At 46.5% G+C, this 16,011-nt stretch overlaps 1 protein-coding gene across 3 annotated transcripts in view; it reads right to left on the bottom strand.

Annotated features, from left to right (window-relative positions):
- Positions 1-16,011, bottom strand: part of sirt2 (sirtuin 2 (silent mating type information regulation 2, homolog) 2 (S. cerevisiae)) — a 42,739-nt gene that overhangs the window by 21,158 nt on the left and 5,570 nt on the right. For 2 of the 3 annotated variants that reach the window (XM_060856002.1, XM_060855999.1), the window contains exons 2-7: positions 12,211-12,248; positions 10,268-10,316; positions 8,384-8,500; positions 5,411-5,452; positions 4,416-4,522; positions 2,756-2,812 (exon numbers count right to left, since the gene is read on the bottom strand). In XM_060856002.1, the coding sequence (XP_060711985.1) occupies positions 2,756-2,812; positions 4,416-4,522; positions 5,411-5,452; positions 8,384-8,500; position 10,268 (324 nt within the window). In that variant the 5' untranslated portion in view covers positions 10,269-10,316; positions 12,211-12,248. Of the gene's footprint in view, positions 1-2,755; positions 2,813-4,415; positions 4,523-5,410; positions 5,453-8,383; positions 8,501-10,267; positions 10,317-12,210; positions 12,249-14,766; positions 14,839-16,011 lie in introns of those variants that run through there. The other variant, XM_060856001.1, reaches the window with a different exon arrangement.

Below are 16,011 nucleotides of genomic sequence, written 5' to 3'. Positions count from 1 at the left end.
TGGTTTCCTTATCTGAGGAAGGATGTTCGGCTTATAGAGGGAGTGCCACAAAGATTTGCTCAACTGACTGGTGGGACTGACATATGAGGAGGGGTTGAATCAGTTTGGACTATATTCACTGCAGTTTAGAAAAAATGAAGTGGGGGTGATCTCACAGAAAGCTATGAAATTCAAAGAGAATGGGACAGAGCAGTTGCAGGAAAGATGTCCCCAAGTCCGGGGAGACCAGAGCGAGGGGTCACAATCTAAGCATTTAGGACTGAGATGAAGAAACCTTCCCTCACCCAGAGTGATTAGCTGTGGAAATTGTTACCACAGAAAGCAGTCAAGGCGAAAACATTGTATGAACTCAAGGACTGGTTGGACATAGCACTTGGGGCGAAAGAGATGTGGGGGAAAATGTGGGAACAGGCTACTGAATTGAATGAGTCGCAGAACAGACTCAAAAGGGCCAAATGCTGGATCAGTGGTGCTGGAAGAGCACGGCAGTTCAGGCAGCATCCAAGGAGCAGCAAAATCGACGTTTCGGACAAAAGCCCTTCATCAGGAATAAAGGCAGAGAGCCTGAAACGTGGAGAGATAAGCTAGAGGAGGGTGGGGGTGGGGAGAAAGTAGCATAGAGTACAATGGGTGAGTGGGGGAGGGGATGAAGGTGATAGGTCAGGGAGGAGAGGATGGAGTGGATAGTGGAAAAGGAGATAGGCAGGTAGGACAAGTCCGGACAAGTCATGGGGACAGTGCTGAGCTGGAAGTTTGGAACTAGGGTGAGGTGGGGGAAGGGGAAATGAGGAAACTGTTGAAGTCCACACTGATGCCCTGGGGTTGAAGTGTTCCGAGGTGGAAGATGAGGCGTTCTTCCTCCAGCGTCTGGTGACGAGGGACCAGCGGTGAAGGAGGCCCAGGACCTCCATGTCCTCGGCAGAGTGGGAGGGGGAGTTGAAATGTTGGGCCACGGGGAGGTGTGGTTGATTGGTGCGGGTGTCCCAGAGATGTTCCCTAAAGCGCTCTGCTAGGAGGCGCCCAGTCTCCCCAATGTAGAGGTGACCGCATCGGGAGCAACGGATACAATAAATGATATTAGTGGACGTGCAGGTAAAACTTTGTTGGATGTGAAAGGCTCCTTTAGGGCCTTGGATAGAGGTGAGGGAGGAGGTGTGGGTGCAGGTTTTACAGTTCCTGCGGTGGCAGGGGAAAGTGCCAGGATGGGAGGGTGGGTTGTAAGGGGGGAGTGGACCTGACCAGGTAGTCACAGAGGGAACGGTCTTTGCGGAAGGCAGAAAGGGGTGGGGAGGTAAATATATTCCTGGTGGTGGGGTCTTTTTGGAGGTGGCGGAAATGTCGGCAGATGATTTGGTTTATGCAAAGGTTGGTAGGGTGGAAGGTGAGCACCAGGGGCGTTCTGTCCTTGTTACGGTTGGAGGGGTGGGGTCTGAGGGCGGAGGTGCGAGACGTGGACGAGATGCGTTGGAGGGCATCTTTAACCACGTGGGAAGGGAAAGTGCGGTCTCTAAAGAAGGAGGCCATCTGGTGTGTTCTGTGGTGGAACTGGTCCTCCTGGGAGCAGATACGGTGGAGGCGGAGGAATTGGGAATAAGGGATGGCATTTTTGCAAGAGGTAGGGTGGGAAGAGGTGTAATCCAGGTAGCTGAGGGAGTCGGTGGGTTTGTAAAAAATTTCAGTGTCAAGTCGGTTGTCATTAATGGAGATGGAGAGGTCCAGGAAGGGGAGGGAGGTGTCAGAGATGGTCCAGGTAAATTTAAGGACAGGGTGGAATGTGTTGGTGAAGTTGATGAATTGCTCAACCTCCTCGCGGGAGCACGAGGTGGCGCCAATGCAGTCATCAATGTAGTGGAGGAAGAGGTGGGGAGTGATGCTGGTGTAATTATGGAAGTTCAACTGTTCTACGTAGCCAACAAAGAGACAGGCATAGCTGGGGCCCATACGGGTGCCCATGGCTACCCCTTTGGTCTGGAGGAAGTGGGAGGATTCGAAGGAGAAATTGTTAAGGGTAAGGACCAGTTCGGCCAAACGAATGAGAGTGTCGGTGGAAGGGTACTGTTGGGGACGTCTGGAGAGGAATAAACAGAGGGCTCCGCCAAGACCAGGGCATGGAGGCCCTGGGCCTCCTTCACCACCACTCCCTCACCACCAGACGCCTGGAGGAAGAATGCCTCATCTTCCACCTCGGAACACTTCAACCTCAGGCAGTAATTTGGACTTCAACAGTTTCCTCATTTCCCCTTCCCCCACCTCACCCTAGTTCCAAACTTCCAGCTCAGCACTGTCCCCATGACTTGTCCGGACTTGTCCTACCTGCCTAGCTCCTTTTCCACCTATCCATTCCACCCTCTCCTCCCTGACCTATCACCTTCATCCCCTCCCCCACTCACCCATTGTACTCTATGCTACTTCCTCCCCACCCCCACCCTCCTCTAGCTGATCTCTCCACGCTTCAGGCTCACTGCCTTTATTCCTGATGAAGGGCTTTTGCCCGAAACGTCGATTTTGCTGCTCCTTGGATGCTGCCTGAACTGCTGTGCTCTTCCAGCACCACTGATCCAGAATCTGGTTTCCAGCATCTGCAGTCATTGTTTTTACCTCAAAGGGCCAAATGGCCTACTTCTACTTGTCATTTCTATTCCAGTTAATGAGCAAGAATAAGCCTGAGTTAGTCTGGAAATGGTTAAAGTGGATTCGAAAGGGAGAGTTGGACTCAAATATATTTTGCAAATTCTTATGTACATGACAGCCTTACCTTAAACTGCCCGGGGTACAGCTCCTTCGCCAGTGCAAAGAACGGTTCTGGGTGTTGCTGGAATGTAACAGATCAATGTCATAAGCATTAATAAAGTAACACAGGACATCAATAGGCAGTCACAGCCACGTGGGTATTCAATTCCTTACAACGGAGAAACTTTAACTTGCCCTAAGCAGCAAAAGTACAGGGCCAGTCTACAACATCACAATAATTGCTCCATACATCCCCCCATTCCCCGAAAACAGAAATTTCCTGAGCGTCATCTTCCGTAGCTGAAAGATGGGATAATGGGATGGAATGACAGATGCAATACCGTGTCTTCGTTGGCACACCAGTACTTTGTATACCAGCAGCTTTTAAAAAAAATTTGCATTGCTTTCACATCATCCGACGTCAGAGTCTCAGAGTCGGTGAAATACTTGAGAAGTCACGATTGTAATACAGGAAATGCAACGCCCAATTTACATCGAACAAGCTCCCCCAAATGATAATGCGATAAGGATCAGATCATCTATTTGTGAGATGTTGATTGAAAGATAAATATTGGTCATGACGCCAAGGGGAACTCCCCAACTCTCCATCAAAAATGCCATGGTGTCTTTTCCCTTCCACTCAAGCCAACAGACATGGCTTCAGTTTGCTCTGAAAGACAGTACCTCTGACAGTGTTATGTAAAGCACTGAAATGTCAGCCTTGACCACCCCAGCCCAGGAACGGGATTGCTCGTTTTGCGGTTTGATACCCACAGCCAGGAGTTTGGGTTCAAAACAGACTTGCCAAATAAAAGACAAGGTCAAGAGTTGACTCCAGACTTGGGCTTCTTTTGAATGTTGGCGAACAGTGCCATCAGTAAGAGTCTTTGGTGTTAATCAGATATACCAGGTTCTAATCTGACGCTGATATTATGAAGAGACTATTTTCTGAACCCCACCTAACATTCCTGTTCTACCTTTCTGATGCTGCCCAATCTGTGCTATTCATTACTGAGGGGGAGCAGCTCCGTTACATCATCACAAAGTTGCTCCAGGGTCCTCAAGCTATCACACAACATGTGATTCAAACCTGGTTCCTGGAGACAAAAGTGCGATCAATTGAGGAATGGCTGACAATGGAAGGCCAAACTATAATGTAAACAACTTGTGTAGATTTAATGTAGCAACACTTTCTGCAGAAATACAAGAAAACGTGACTTCAATTCACAGTGATATTAGGTCAGGTGACCAAAAGCTTAGTCAAGGAGGTAGAGTTTAAGGAATGTGATCAAACATAGCAGTCTATCCTAATGCTTCCCAAACATCAACAAGAGAGAGAGGGCGGTGTGTGAGAGAGCGAGAGAGAGAGAGAGAGAGAGAGAGAGAGAGCGCGAGAGAGAGAGAGCGAGAGAGAGAGGGAGACTGGTGGTGAGTTTAACCTGAGGGTGACTGTCCCTCAGATGAGTGGAGAGGTTGAGAAGATGGGACTGTCATGGTAACATCAGCTGGTGCAGTCATTTAACCCATACAGTTGGCATCACAAAACCAGCCGCCCAGCCAATTTAACTAACTGAGCCCCACTGAGGATATAATACCTTACTTTTTGTAAGGCACTAACAGCTCATCCGTCATCCTCTTGTCTCGCTCAGATACCGTTAACATCCAGGAAAAGCAGCAACAATCACCTTGAAGTAATCAGTTTCAAAGATGGCCTCTGGATAGGGCAGGTTGTATTTCTGCAGGTTGTGATAGAGGCCAGTACCAGGGCTGCGGAAGTCAGGGATCCCTGCCGCTGCACAGGAGAAAGAGAAAACAGACAAAACATGAAGAAAAACAAAACAAAACCAAAAACCAGAAACCACTGGAACTCTGACTTCCAGCATCAGCAGATCTTTCGCTTTTCTTGAGCAGGTTGCTGCTGTCTCTGACACTGAACTGCCTTCAAATTGAAGAATCTCTGATCCTGTGTGAAAATGCAACTTTGATTCTGCGTCAGAACTGCTCCCATTACCATCTGGTACATGCGCAAGTGAAGGCACATCTACACTAGTTCTCAGTCAGGCAATTGCTCAATTTGAAGACTTTTGTTCTTGGGTTTTCAAATCCCTCCTCAGTCTTGCCCACCCTTTTCCTATCTCTGTAATCTCCGCCAGCTCTGGGAGATCTCTGCACTCCTCCCATTTTGGTTGTTTGTGCATCCTCTGATACTAAACATCTGACTGAAACTAACCCCGAAAGTACTGCAGATGCCGTAAAGTCAGAAACGAAAACAGAAATTGCTAGAAAAGCTCAAAAGATCAGGCAGCGTCTGTGGAGAGAAGTCAGAGTTAGTGTTTCAGGTCATAGACTCAGATGTACAGCACAGAAACAGACCCTTCGATCCAACCCATCCATGCCAACCAGATATCCTGACCCGATTATGGTGGAAACCCTTGTCTACATGTGACTCCAGGCTCACAGTGACATAGTTAACTGCCCTCTGAAATGGTGAGGCAAGCCACTCAGCTCACAGACTGTTAGGGACGGGTAACAGATGCTGGCCTTGCCACAGTCCATGGTTTTCTTTTCAATTCACAAAACCCTAGAAATGCAGTCTCAATTCCCTCTCCCCATGAGGGGAGAATAAATCTTGGAAGCCTCTTTTTGGAAGAGACTGGTTTTCAGAAAGCCACACACTCACATGTCGATATGCCAGCTCCAACCATGCATATAATCTTCTCACCTGAAAGGAAATTGAATAAAAATCTTAGGGTTCAACCAAGAGTCAACACTTAAAATAATACTCCTTCACTTTTGTCCCTTAAAACATGAAGAAAAGATTAATAAAGATATGTGGTTAAAGTTGTATGACTGTTATCGTATTGCCTGGTTATCAGGGTATGGTCCTCCTGTCAAATGGTGCAACTTGAAATGGTAAGGCTGGAATTGCAACTCAGTTCCTGCAGAGTGAGAGTTCATAGTTCATAGTTCGAGGGGAGGCAGTACTGTCACTGGATCAGTCATCCAAAGGCCTGGCTTAAAATGCTGGGGGAACATAGGTTCGAGACCAGTGCCAAATGGTGAAACTTAAATTCACTAAAATCTGGAATTAAAAGCTGAAATAAAAGGAAATTATTGTCATTAAAAATTCAGCCGGTTCTCCCATCTCTTTTTGGGAAAGAAATCTGTAATCTTTATCCAGAGTCTGGCCTACATACAACTCCAGACCCACAGCAATGAGAATGGTTCTTAAAAGTCCTTGGAAATGGATCAGAAAGCTCGAACAGTTTCCAGAGGAATGAGTGTGATGATACTATGGCTTTAAGAGTGTAGTTTATCCTGGGTTTTTTTGGCCTGGCTTTAAGAGGTGTATTTTGTCGTGGGGTTTTTTTGATGAGCGGTTTTAAGACAGAGTCCAAGAGCTATCAATGTGGATCCAATAAAGTTACCAGCTTGAAGCACCTTGGGTTTTTTTTAAATGTTGTAACAATAGAAGCAGCCTGAATGGGTGGGGTTAAGCTCCCACAGAGCCAGTTTGAGTTTTCAGTAGCTGTTGTTGCTGGGTCTTGAAGCAGAGCCTGGAAGCTGCAGGACATCTCTCACTGCTACTCTGTCAGAGATTTCTCATGATTTTTTTTTCAAAGATGTGCAGGTTAGGGCGGATTGGTCATGCAAAATTGCACCAAAGTGTTCAGGTTTGTGTAGGTTAGGTGCATTATTCAGGGGTAAACGTAGGATAATAGGGTAAGGCAATGGGTCTGGTTGGGTTACTCTTTGGACGATTGGTGTGGATTGTTGGGCTGAGGGGCCTGTTTCCACACTGTGGGGATTGTCTGATTCTGCTGCTGGAACAGTGGGCGGCATGGTGGTTAGCACTGCTGCCTCACAGCACCAGAGACCCGGGTTCAATTCCTGCCTCAGGCGACTGACTGTGTGGAGTTTGCACGTTCTCCCCTTGTCTGTGTGGGTTTCCTCCGGGTGCTCCGGTTTCCTCCCACAGTCCAAAGATGTGCAGGTCAGGTGAATTGGCCATGCTAAATTGCCCGTAGGGTTAGGTAAGGGGTAAATGTAGGAGTAGGGGTATGGGTGGGTTGCGCTTCGGCGAGTCGGTGTGGACTTGTTGGGCCGATGGGCCTGTTTCCACACTGTAAGTAATCTAATCTAAAAAAAAACTACATGGGAGATAATCTATTTTACTGAATTTGCCGTTAGCCAAGAGTGTGTTTATGGAATTTATGGAATGTTACTGCATTGGAGCAGTTACTGTTCAGTAGTTAAATAATCTATTGTTCTGTTAAGTTTTCCACAAGAATGGTTCTTCCAATTCCTTCTTCCCTTTGTTGTATGTTAACAATAATGTATGAATGAAGTGTGCTTTGCTTCAAGCCTGGTAGTTTAACCAATCGAACTGCATCCAAAACACAACGCCTAGCATCTGCCTTTAAAATAGGAAATTGTGAGGGTATAGGCTACCTTCTTAATATGTTTTGACGAGGTTTTGTCCATAACACAAGGGATGGGCAATTAATGGTGGCCTAGCCATTGGCACCTACATCCCGTGAAGACGAAAGATAACCAGGGAAATGTCACTAATGCTATCTCCACTGGCTGCTGAAGCTGGCAGCTAGTACCTGACCCCACACTAGAGGCAGAAATGATGCACAGTGTAACAGAGGACAGTGACAATAAGCTTCACTTCGAGGGATGGCTGGAGCTTGGGAAATTTAAAACATCAGAGCAGCCAAAGAGGTAACTCCTCTGAACTAAGGCAGCAGCACCTCACTAGAAAAAAGTAGAAGGAGCTTTCTTCTTTTCTTCCCCTCGTCTCGTGCCACACGAGGCAGACAAAGCTGCTTCTCCAGCTAGACGTTTTTGGAACAAGTCACTAGCCCATCATCAGAGGATGTAGTTGAGGAACACCATTTCATATCAAACACGGCTAACCAGGGGGACTGTCCTACTTGTACGGCCTGACATGGAAAGACTTACAGGCTGATCATCAAACTGCCTAGCCATATTACAAATGTACCCCCCCCCCCCCCCCCCAATACTCATCGGCTCCTTGAAGAGGGCCCGATCCCAGAGTTGGAGGCTTAAAGGCCGGGATTTTAATTACTACGTCAGAAAACTAGAGGCAGCTTTACTCAGTCTGACTTGGCTTCCATTTTAAAATTCTTATCCTTGCCTTTGACTTCCTTACCCATCCAGCTTTACAACTATCAAGATTGCTGCACTCCCCCCAATTCCAGGCTCTTGCGTGATCTCTATATTAATCGCTGTGCCATTGGCAGTCCGGCCTGCTGCAGCCAGCGTCTCAAGTTCTCAAAATCCCCTCAGAAACATCTCCAACTCCCTCTCCTCCTTTAAGATGCTTCTGAGCTCCGTGGGTATGCATTTGGTCACCTGTCCTAATGTCTGCCTTCATGGCACAATGTCAATATTTGCTTTATATTGTTCCTGCGATGTGTTTTGAGATGTTCATTGCATTATAAGGGCTATACAAATGCAGGTTATAGCTATTGAAAGTAATCCAGTTCATCACTGACATTGGGGGGTGGTGCAAAGTCTGCAGAAAAAAAAGCTGTTTCCCCAATTAAAAAAAACATGAACTACAATTAAAAACCAAATAACATCCTGGTCATAAAATATACTCACGATTTCACTGACAACTTACATTTTTTGTGCAGGATGTATTTTGCTATTCCTTCGATGCTAAGTTCTTCCAAAGCCTTCTCGGGTTGATGTTCGCGCAGATTGAGTGAACGTGACAACAAGTTCCTCAGAAAATCCACTGCAGAGAAAAGGTCAGAGAGTAAGACATTACAGAATATTCCAGCACAGGAGGAGGCCATTCAGCCCATCACGCCCAGCTCAGCTCTTTGAAAAGGAGAAAGTGAGGACTGCAGATGCTGGAGAGCAGAGTCGAGTGTGCGGTGCTGGAAACGCACAGCAGGTCAGGCAGCATCCAAGGGACAGCTCCTCGGATGCTGCCTGACCTGCTGTGCCTTTCCAGCACCACCCTCTCAACTCAGCTGTTTGAAAAGGCCGTTAAATAAGCTTCACTCCGCAGCATCTGTGGCGAGAAATCAGTGTTAATGTTTCGGGTCTGGAGTCCTTTCGTCAGAACCAGTTCTGTGATCCTTCCTGTTTCTGACCTGAAACGTTAACTCTGATTTCTCTCCACAGATGCTGCCAGATTTACTGAGCTTTTGCAGCAACTTCTGCTTTTGTTTCAAGTAATCAAGAGTTCATACAAACCTACTGAGCCACAAAATACATGGGGGGGGGGGGGGGGGGGGGGGGGGGGGGGGGGGGGGGGGGGGGAAGAGGGGAAGATGGCAGCTTAGTGGTATTGTCACTGAATGAGTAATCCAGAGGCCTCAACTAATGGTACAAAGGATGTGGGTTCAAATCCTGCCTCAGTAGCTGATGTCACAGTCAGCTCATAAAATGTGGAGTTATAAAGCTGGTTTTGTGGTCATTGTTATTGAAACGACCATTGATTGTTGTGAAAACCCATCTGGTTCACAAGTGGGCTTTATGGAAGGAAATGCGTGTCAGGTTTGGAATGTATGAGACTTCAGACCCACAGTGACGTGGTACACTCTGAACTGCCTTGCCTAGCCACTCATTTCATGATTAATTTGGGGTGGAGCTACAATTGCTGGCCTGGTCTCCATCACCTACAGCACATGAAAGAATGAAATGAGTCTACCTCCCACCATTCTAAACATAATTAAACAAATTGACTGTCAACTCACTACTGGGGCAGAGGATTGTGCTTAAGAGTTGCCTCTTGTTTTTCCCCGAAAGGTCCAGATCCCACCCCCCCCCTCACTAGACTCATTTCATTGTGTCTAAATGGTCACAGCTCAAGATTCATGTGACTTTAGCTCGTGACTCCTGGGTTTAACTTGGAGGTGGTGAACAAACCTTGGTGACCATTGGGGCACTGTCCGCGTCCAATCGTGTTACATCATCGCAAATCACGGCAAAGAAAGTGAGAAACTACCGTTTCAGAATGGTCAATGATAATCCATTGTATGCGTCTCTGCCAAGACATAGTGGGAGGGAGGGGTTAAATCATTGAAGAAGGCCATTCAGCCCATTCTGTCAGTGCTGGTTTATCAAAGATCTAAATAAAATCCAAAAGAACTGCAGATGCTGTAAATCAGGAACAAAAACAGAAAATGCTGGAAAACCTCAGCAGGTCTGGCAGCATCTGTGATGGGGAAATCAGAGTTAACGTTTTGAGTCCGGTGGACCCTTCCTCAGAACTGATTTGTAGGTTTTGAAACAGCATTAGCGCCTGGTTACTAGCCCAGCGACACCACCACCTGTGCTATCAGAAGCTGAAGAGAAAGTTAGTGACTGGCCCAGCCTGAGAAATAACATGTGGTTCGCCTCAATACAGCAGCTCACTCGTGGATGTGGTGACATATTCCAAAAAATAAGATGACAGCTTCAGACAGGGTAAGGAGAGAACAGGGGAATAAACAATGAGAAATGTGAATAAAATATAGGTCAGTGAGACACTACTGACAAAGACCATACGTACTTTCAGAAACATGGGATGGCTCACTCGTTTCTCCTTGAGACTCTGAGCTCTGAAAACAAAGAAAACTGCTGAAAGTTGCTGTCGTAAATTAACTAGAACAATCTATGCTAACCCATCTCTCATACGGGTATTTCTTCCAGAACCCGATAGTTGCATTCCTGTGTAACCTTGTGCTATACAAAATTTACGTGATAGAAATAGTGTTTGCGACATAATCGCGTTATTGCCAGAGACTTTAAAAGTCTGCATTTTAGAAACAGTGTTCACTATTCATCCAATCATGTTACAGCCAATTTGCATTTACAAAAGATGCGTTGTAACAGAACTACCTGCACTTACAGTTTCTAACACAGATCTATCTTCCTTTCAATGGCATGACATTAAGTACCACAACCTCGCCTCCAACTTCAGTGCCATTGGGAAGGTGGGGCTGCACTACCGCAGGAGCTTCCCAACTGGGATGAGACTTTTCATTCGGTCTCGAAGGGGTATAGGAGAGTGCAGGAAACTGGGGTTGGTGGGGCCATTCGCAGCAAAACATGGTGCACAAAAAGAGAAGTGCAGTTAGACAGCATATTCCACATCCTCATGACACCGTGGAACACATTCCTGTTATGTGTCTTTGAAATGTAGTCAGTCATGACGCAAGTCACCAGACAACCTATTTCGTTAAGGTGATGGGGTGTTGAGGTATAACCGTTGGCCAGGACACGAGGGCAAAAGTGCCCCAAAGATTTTTGGCTGTGTGTTTTTATTCATTTGTGGGACATGGGCATCACTGGCTGGGCCCAGCATTTATTGCCCGTTCCTAGTTGCCCCTTGAGAAGGTGGGGGTGAGCTGCCTTCTTGAACCGCTGCAGTCTATGTGCTGTAGGTAAACCAGGGATTCCAAGGTTTTGACCTACTGACACCAATGGAGTGGCTACAGAAAGCCTCGTTTACATTAGAAAGTAAGGAATAGGAGCAGGAATGGGCAGTGTGCCTCCACAAGCCTGCTCTGCTATTCAGTTAGATCATGGCTGAATGTTCCATATGCCTCACCCCCTTCCCTCTCTCCGGAATCTCCTTCAGCCCCACAACCGTCCTGAGTCTCTGCACTCCTCTAATCCTAGCCCCTTGAGCATCCCCAATTTTAGGTGCTGCACCATTGATGGCTGAGCCTTCAGCTGCCAGGACCCTGACACTCATCAGTTCTCTAACTCTCTCCTCCTTTAAGGTGCTGCTTCATACTTGGTAATTTGCCCTAATTTCACTTTACCTGCTTGGTATCAGTTTGGAATTACCACTGGGGTACACTGACAAGTTTTATTTCTTTAAAAGCACCACATCAGATTGTATGGCTTTATGACTCAATCGTACAGCCGTGCAGCGTGGAAAGACACCTTTCGGTCAAAGTCATCCATGCCAACCAGATATCCTGAATTAATCTAGTTCCATTTGCCAGCACTTGGCCCATATCCCTCTCAAACCTTCCTATTCATGTACCCCATCCAGATGCTTTTTAAAACCAACCCAAAGAAACCCAAACATATAAAGAGAAAATAGGAATCATCAGCAGTGCTTCGTCCGGAGGTTCACTGAAGATGTTACCGAGTATGGTGACGAAACGTCTGAAAATGAACTTTCCAGCACAGTGAGCAAACCTAGATCCAGAGCCTTTTAAATGTTATAATTGTACCAGCCTCCACCACTTCCACAGACAGCTCATTCCATACACACACCACCCCCTGTATGAAAAAGTTGACTTTAGGTCTGTTTCAAATCTTTCTCCTCCTCATCTTGTAATTAATCCTGACCCCTAAAATATTCATTGGATTTCAATATATAAATCTATTCCGTCTATCTATTGAAATACAATGAACATTTTCGGGATCAGGATTAATTACAAGATTCTAGAGTCCATAAGCTGCATTCCAGAATAAATTAACATACTGTTTCAGTACCTCACTTCCAGAGTCAGCGCCTGTTTTCGGTTCTGAGGCTAAAGAAAGACAAGAAACACATATCAGATGAGTATATTGCATCACAGGTAAATTAAAGGGGTTAAAGGCTACCCACCAGCTTCAGAATAGAAACAAATTGACAGCCTGATTTCTCAATTCACTTGCACAATCACATCAACTGGAACAATACTGGGCCAGAATCACAGAACTGTTCGAGAGCAGGAGGAGGCCATTCAGCCCAACACACCTGCATTGGCTTTCCAAATGAGTAATTCACTTAATGCTCACCTTCGCCCTGCACCTCCTTACTTTTCAGTTTAACAGTTTAATTCCCTTCTGAAATCCTCGACTGAACCAGTCTCCACCACACTTCCAGGCAGTGCATCCCACACCTCGACCTACAGTCTACAGCATGGAAACACACCTTCTGGTCCAACCAGTCCATGCTGACCAGAATCCCAAACTAAACTAGTCCCTCCTACCTGCTCCTGGTTCATATTCCCCCAAACATTTCTTATTCATGTACTTATCCAAGTGTCTTTTAAACGTACTAACTGGATGCACATCCGCCATTTCCTCTGGGAGGTCATTCCACACATGAACCATTCCCTGTGTAAAGAAGTTGCCCCCATGTCATTTTTAAATCTCTCTTCTCACCTTAAAAGTGTACCCTCTCGCCTTCAAACTCCCACTCTAGGGAAAATACACTAGCCATTAACCTTCCCTAAACCCCTCATGATTTAAAAACTCTCAATAAGGTCACCCCTCAACTTTCTAAACTCCAGTGAAAGAAGTTCAAGCCAATCAAACTTCTCCTGATAACTCAAACCTTCCATTCCCTTAGTAAATCTTCTCTGAACCCTCTCCAGTTTAATAATATCCTTCCTAAAACAGGGCAACCAGAACTGGACATTGTTCTCCAGAAGAGGCCTCACCGACAATCTCAACATGATGTCCTAAACACTATACACAAAAGGTCTGAGCAATTAAGGCAAGTGTGCTAAATGCCTTCTTAACCAGCCTGTCTACATGGTTAAAAATGCTTTTTCTCATATCTCATTTGCTTCTTTTGCAAATGGCTCTAAACCATTGCCCTCTCATCTCAGTCCTTTCATTAGAGCCAACAGTTTTTTCCTATGAACGCTGTTCAGATCCCTAACGATTCAAACATCTCAATCAGATCTCCTGTCAGCCTTCTCTTCTCTAAGTAAAACACTCTGAAACTTCGCCAACCTATCCACAGAACTGAAGTGAAAAACAACACTTCTGTCTCTTTTGGAAAATAACACGATTTCCTCCCTCCCAACCAAACCTTCAAAAATGGTAAGAGAAGCAGGAAACCCTGAAGAGGATCAGTGGAGAGACAAAATAGTTAACATTTCAAACAACAGGAACAGAAATAGGCCATTCGGCCCCTCAAGCCTGTTTTATCATTCAGTATGTTCGTCCAATATTCCTCATGTCCACTTTCCAGAGTGTTCTCCGTAACCTTGGATTCCTCTACTGATCAAAAACTAATCTATTTCAGCCTTAAATGATAGGATTTATTCACAAAAACCATGCCACAAAATTCCTACTGTTCCAAACAAGTCACACTGGACTCAGAATATTAACACTGTTTTTCTCTCTCCTCAGATATTGCAGACCTGTTGAGTTTCTCCAGCAATTTCTGCTTTCATTCAATCTTTTGCGTATCTGCAGCACTTGGCTGTTATTTGAGTAGCAATGGGGCAACTGAAGACAGAACAGATCAGCCCAGAGGAAATATACAATGGGATAAACAAGACTCATTACCAAAGGTCAGTATACAAAAGGGGAAAAAAAAAATAGATTTGATGCAGAGGTAACGTCCTGGAATTGTTGGAACTCAATATGGAGTAAAAAGTGAGGTCTGCAGATGCTGGAGATCAGAGCTGAAAATGTGTTGCTGGTTAAAGCACAGTAGGTTAGGCAGCATCCAAGGAACAGGAAATTCGACGTTTCGGGCCAGAGCCCTTCATCAGGAATGAGGAGAATGTGCCAGGCAGGCTAAGATAAAAGGTAGGGAGGAGGGACTTGGGGGAGGGGCGATGGAGATGTGATAGGTGGAAGGAGATCAAGGTGAGGGTGATAGGTTGGAGTGGGGTGGGGGCGGAGAGGTCAGGAAGCAGAGGAGATGACCTGGGGGGTGCAGTGAGAGAGAGACTCACTGAAATCCTTGTAGAGGGAGGAAGAGAGCTTCTTCAAGGAGACAGGAAGACTGTAAATTTTCTCATCCAATTCCTAAATCATATTCTCATTGTTGTGATTATAGCATTATTACAACACAGGAGCAGGACATCTGGCCCATTAAATCTATGAAGAATTTACACAGGCTAACACTAGGAAAACAAGAGGTGGCCAAGGGCAGAGACTGGGCTGGACAGGAGAATTAACTAATGGAGCAGAAGGACTTCTAATACAAAAAGAAAAACACTGCAAATGCCGGAAATCTGAAATATAAACTAAACATCATGCTGGAAAAGCATAATGAACAGCATTGATGATGAGACAGAAGAGAGCATAAAGACTTAATACCTCCCAGATATCCTGATCTGAAGTGGACGATTTATCTCCAATTTCTAAAAGCTAACATGCAGGCACAGCAAGCTATTAGGAAAATAAATGGTTTGTTAGCATTCATCTCAAGGGGATTGGAGTACAAAAATAAAAGTAGCCTTGCAACAGTTGCATAGTGACCTGGTGAGACCTCACCGGTAGTACTGTGCAGTTTTGGTTGCCTGAATTAAAGCAAGATACACTTGCCATAGAGGAAGCACAACTGAGGGCTCCCAGATTAACTACGGGACGGCAGCAATGTTTGATAAGGAGGGACGAAGGTGGCTGGATCTGTATTGCTGAAGAGTTCTGAAAAGTAAGAGATAACTACGTTGAAGCCTACACAGGGACAGGCTGGTAATGACATAGCCCCTGTACCTAAAGCCTGGGAACATTACCATGTGATAATGGGCAAGGCATTTAGGACTGAGGTGCAGAGGAATTTCTTCACTCAGACAGTGGTGATTTTTTTTGGGATTCTGTACCCCAGAAGGCTGTGGAAGCTCAGCCATCGAGTTCTGAAGGAGGAGATGAAACATTAACGTTGTTCTCTCCACTGCATGGCCTGCTGAGTTTCTCCAGAAATGTCTTTGTCTCAATCTTTGAGCAGTTTCAAGAATGAAATAGACAGGTTTATAGAGTGTAGGGTCATTGAGTGATGTGGCGATACAGTTGGAAAGTGATGTTATCACAAGAGATCAGCCGTGGTCTCAGACTGACAGAGCAGGTTCAATGGGTGGAATCCATCCTTCTCCTGTTTGCTCAGGGATAAACAGCCTTCTCCTTGTGACTACACGCATCAGGGCCCCCTCCCTACTGACTATGGCCTACATAGTCCCTCCCCCCCTAACAAGGGGCTCCAACGTCCCCTTCCCCAGTGACTGCGGGCTCCGTGTCCCCCCCCCCTCCCCTCCCCACTGACTGCGGGCTCCATGTCCCCCCCCTCCCCACTGACTGCGGGCTCCATGTTCCCCCCCCCTCCCCTCCCCTCCCCACTGACTGCGGGCTCCATGTCCCCCCCCTCCCTCCCTCCCTCCCCACTGACTGCGGGCTCCATGTCCCCCCCCCCCTCCCCCCCCACTGACTGCGGGCTCCATGTCCCCCCCCCTCCCCTCCCCTCCCCTCCCCCCCCACTGACTGCGGGCTCCATGTCCCCCCCCCTCCCCTCCCCACTGACTGCGGGCTCCATGTCCCCCCCCACTGACTGCGGGCTCCATGTCCCCC

The sequence above is a fragment of the Hemiscyllium ocellatum genome, chromosome 47, assembly GCF_020745735.1.
Source record: "Hemiscyllium ocellatum isolate sHemOce1 chromosome 47, sHemOce1.pat.X.cur, whole genome shotgun sequence".
Taxonomy (NCBI): domain Eukaryota; kingdom Metazoa; phylum Chordata; class Chondrichthyes; order Orectolobiformes; family Hemiscylliidae; genus Hemiscyllium; species Hemiscyllium ocellatum.
Note: the sequence above shows the minus strand (reverse complement) of the source record. Positions and strands in the feature narration are given on the sequence as shown.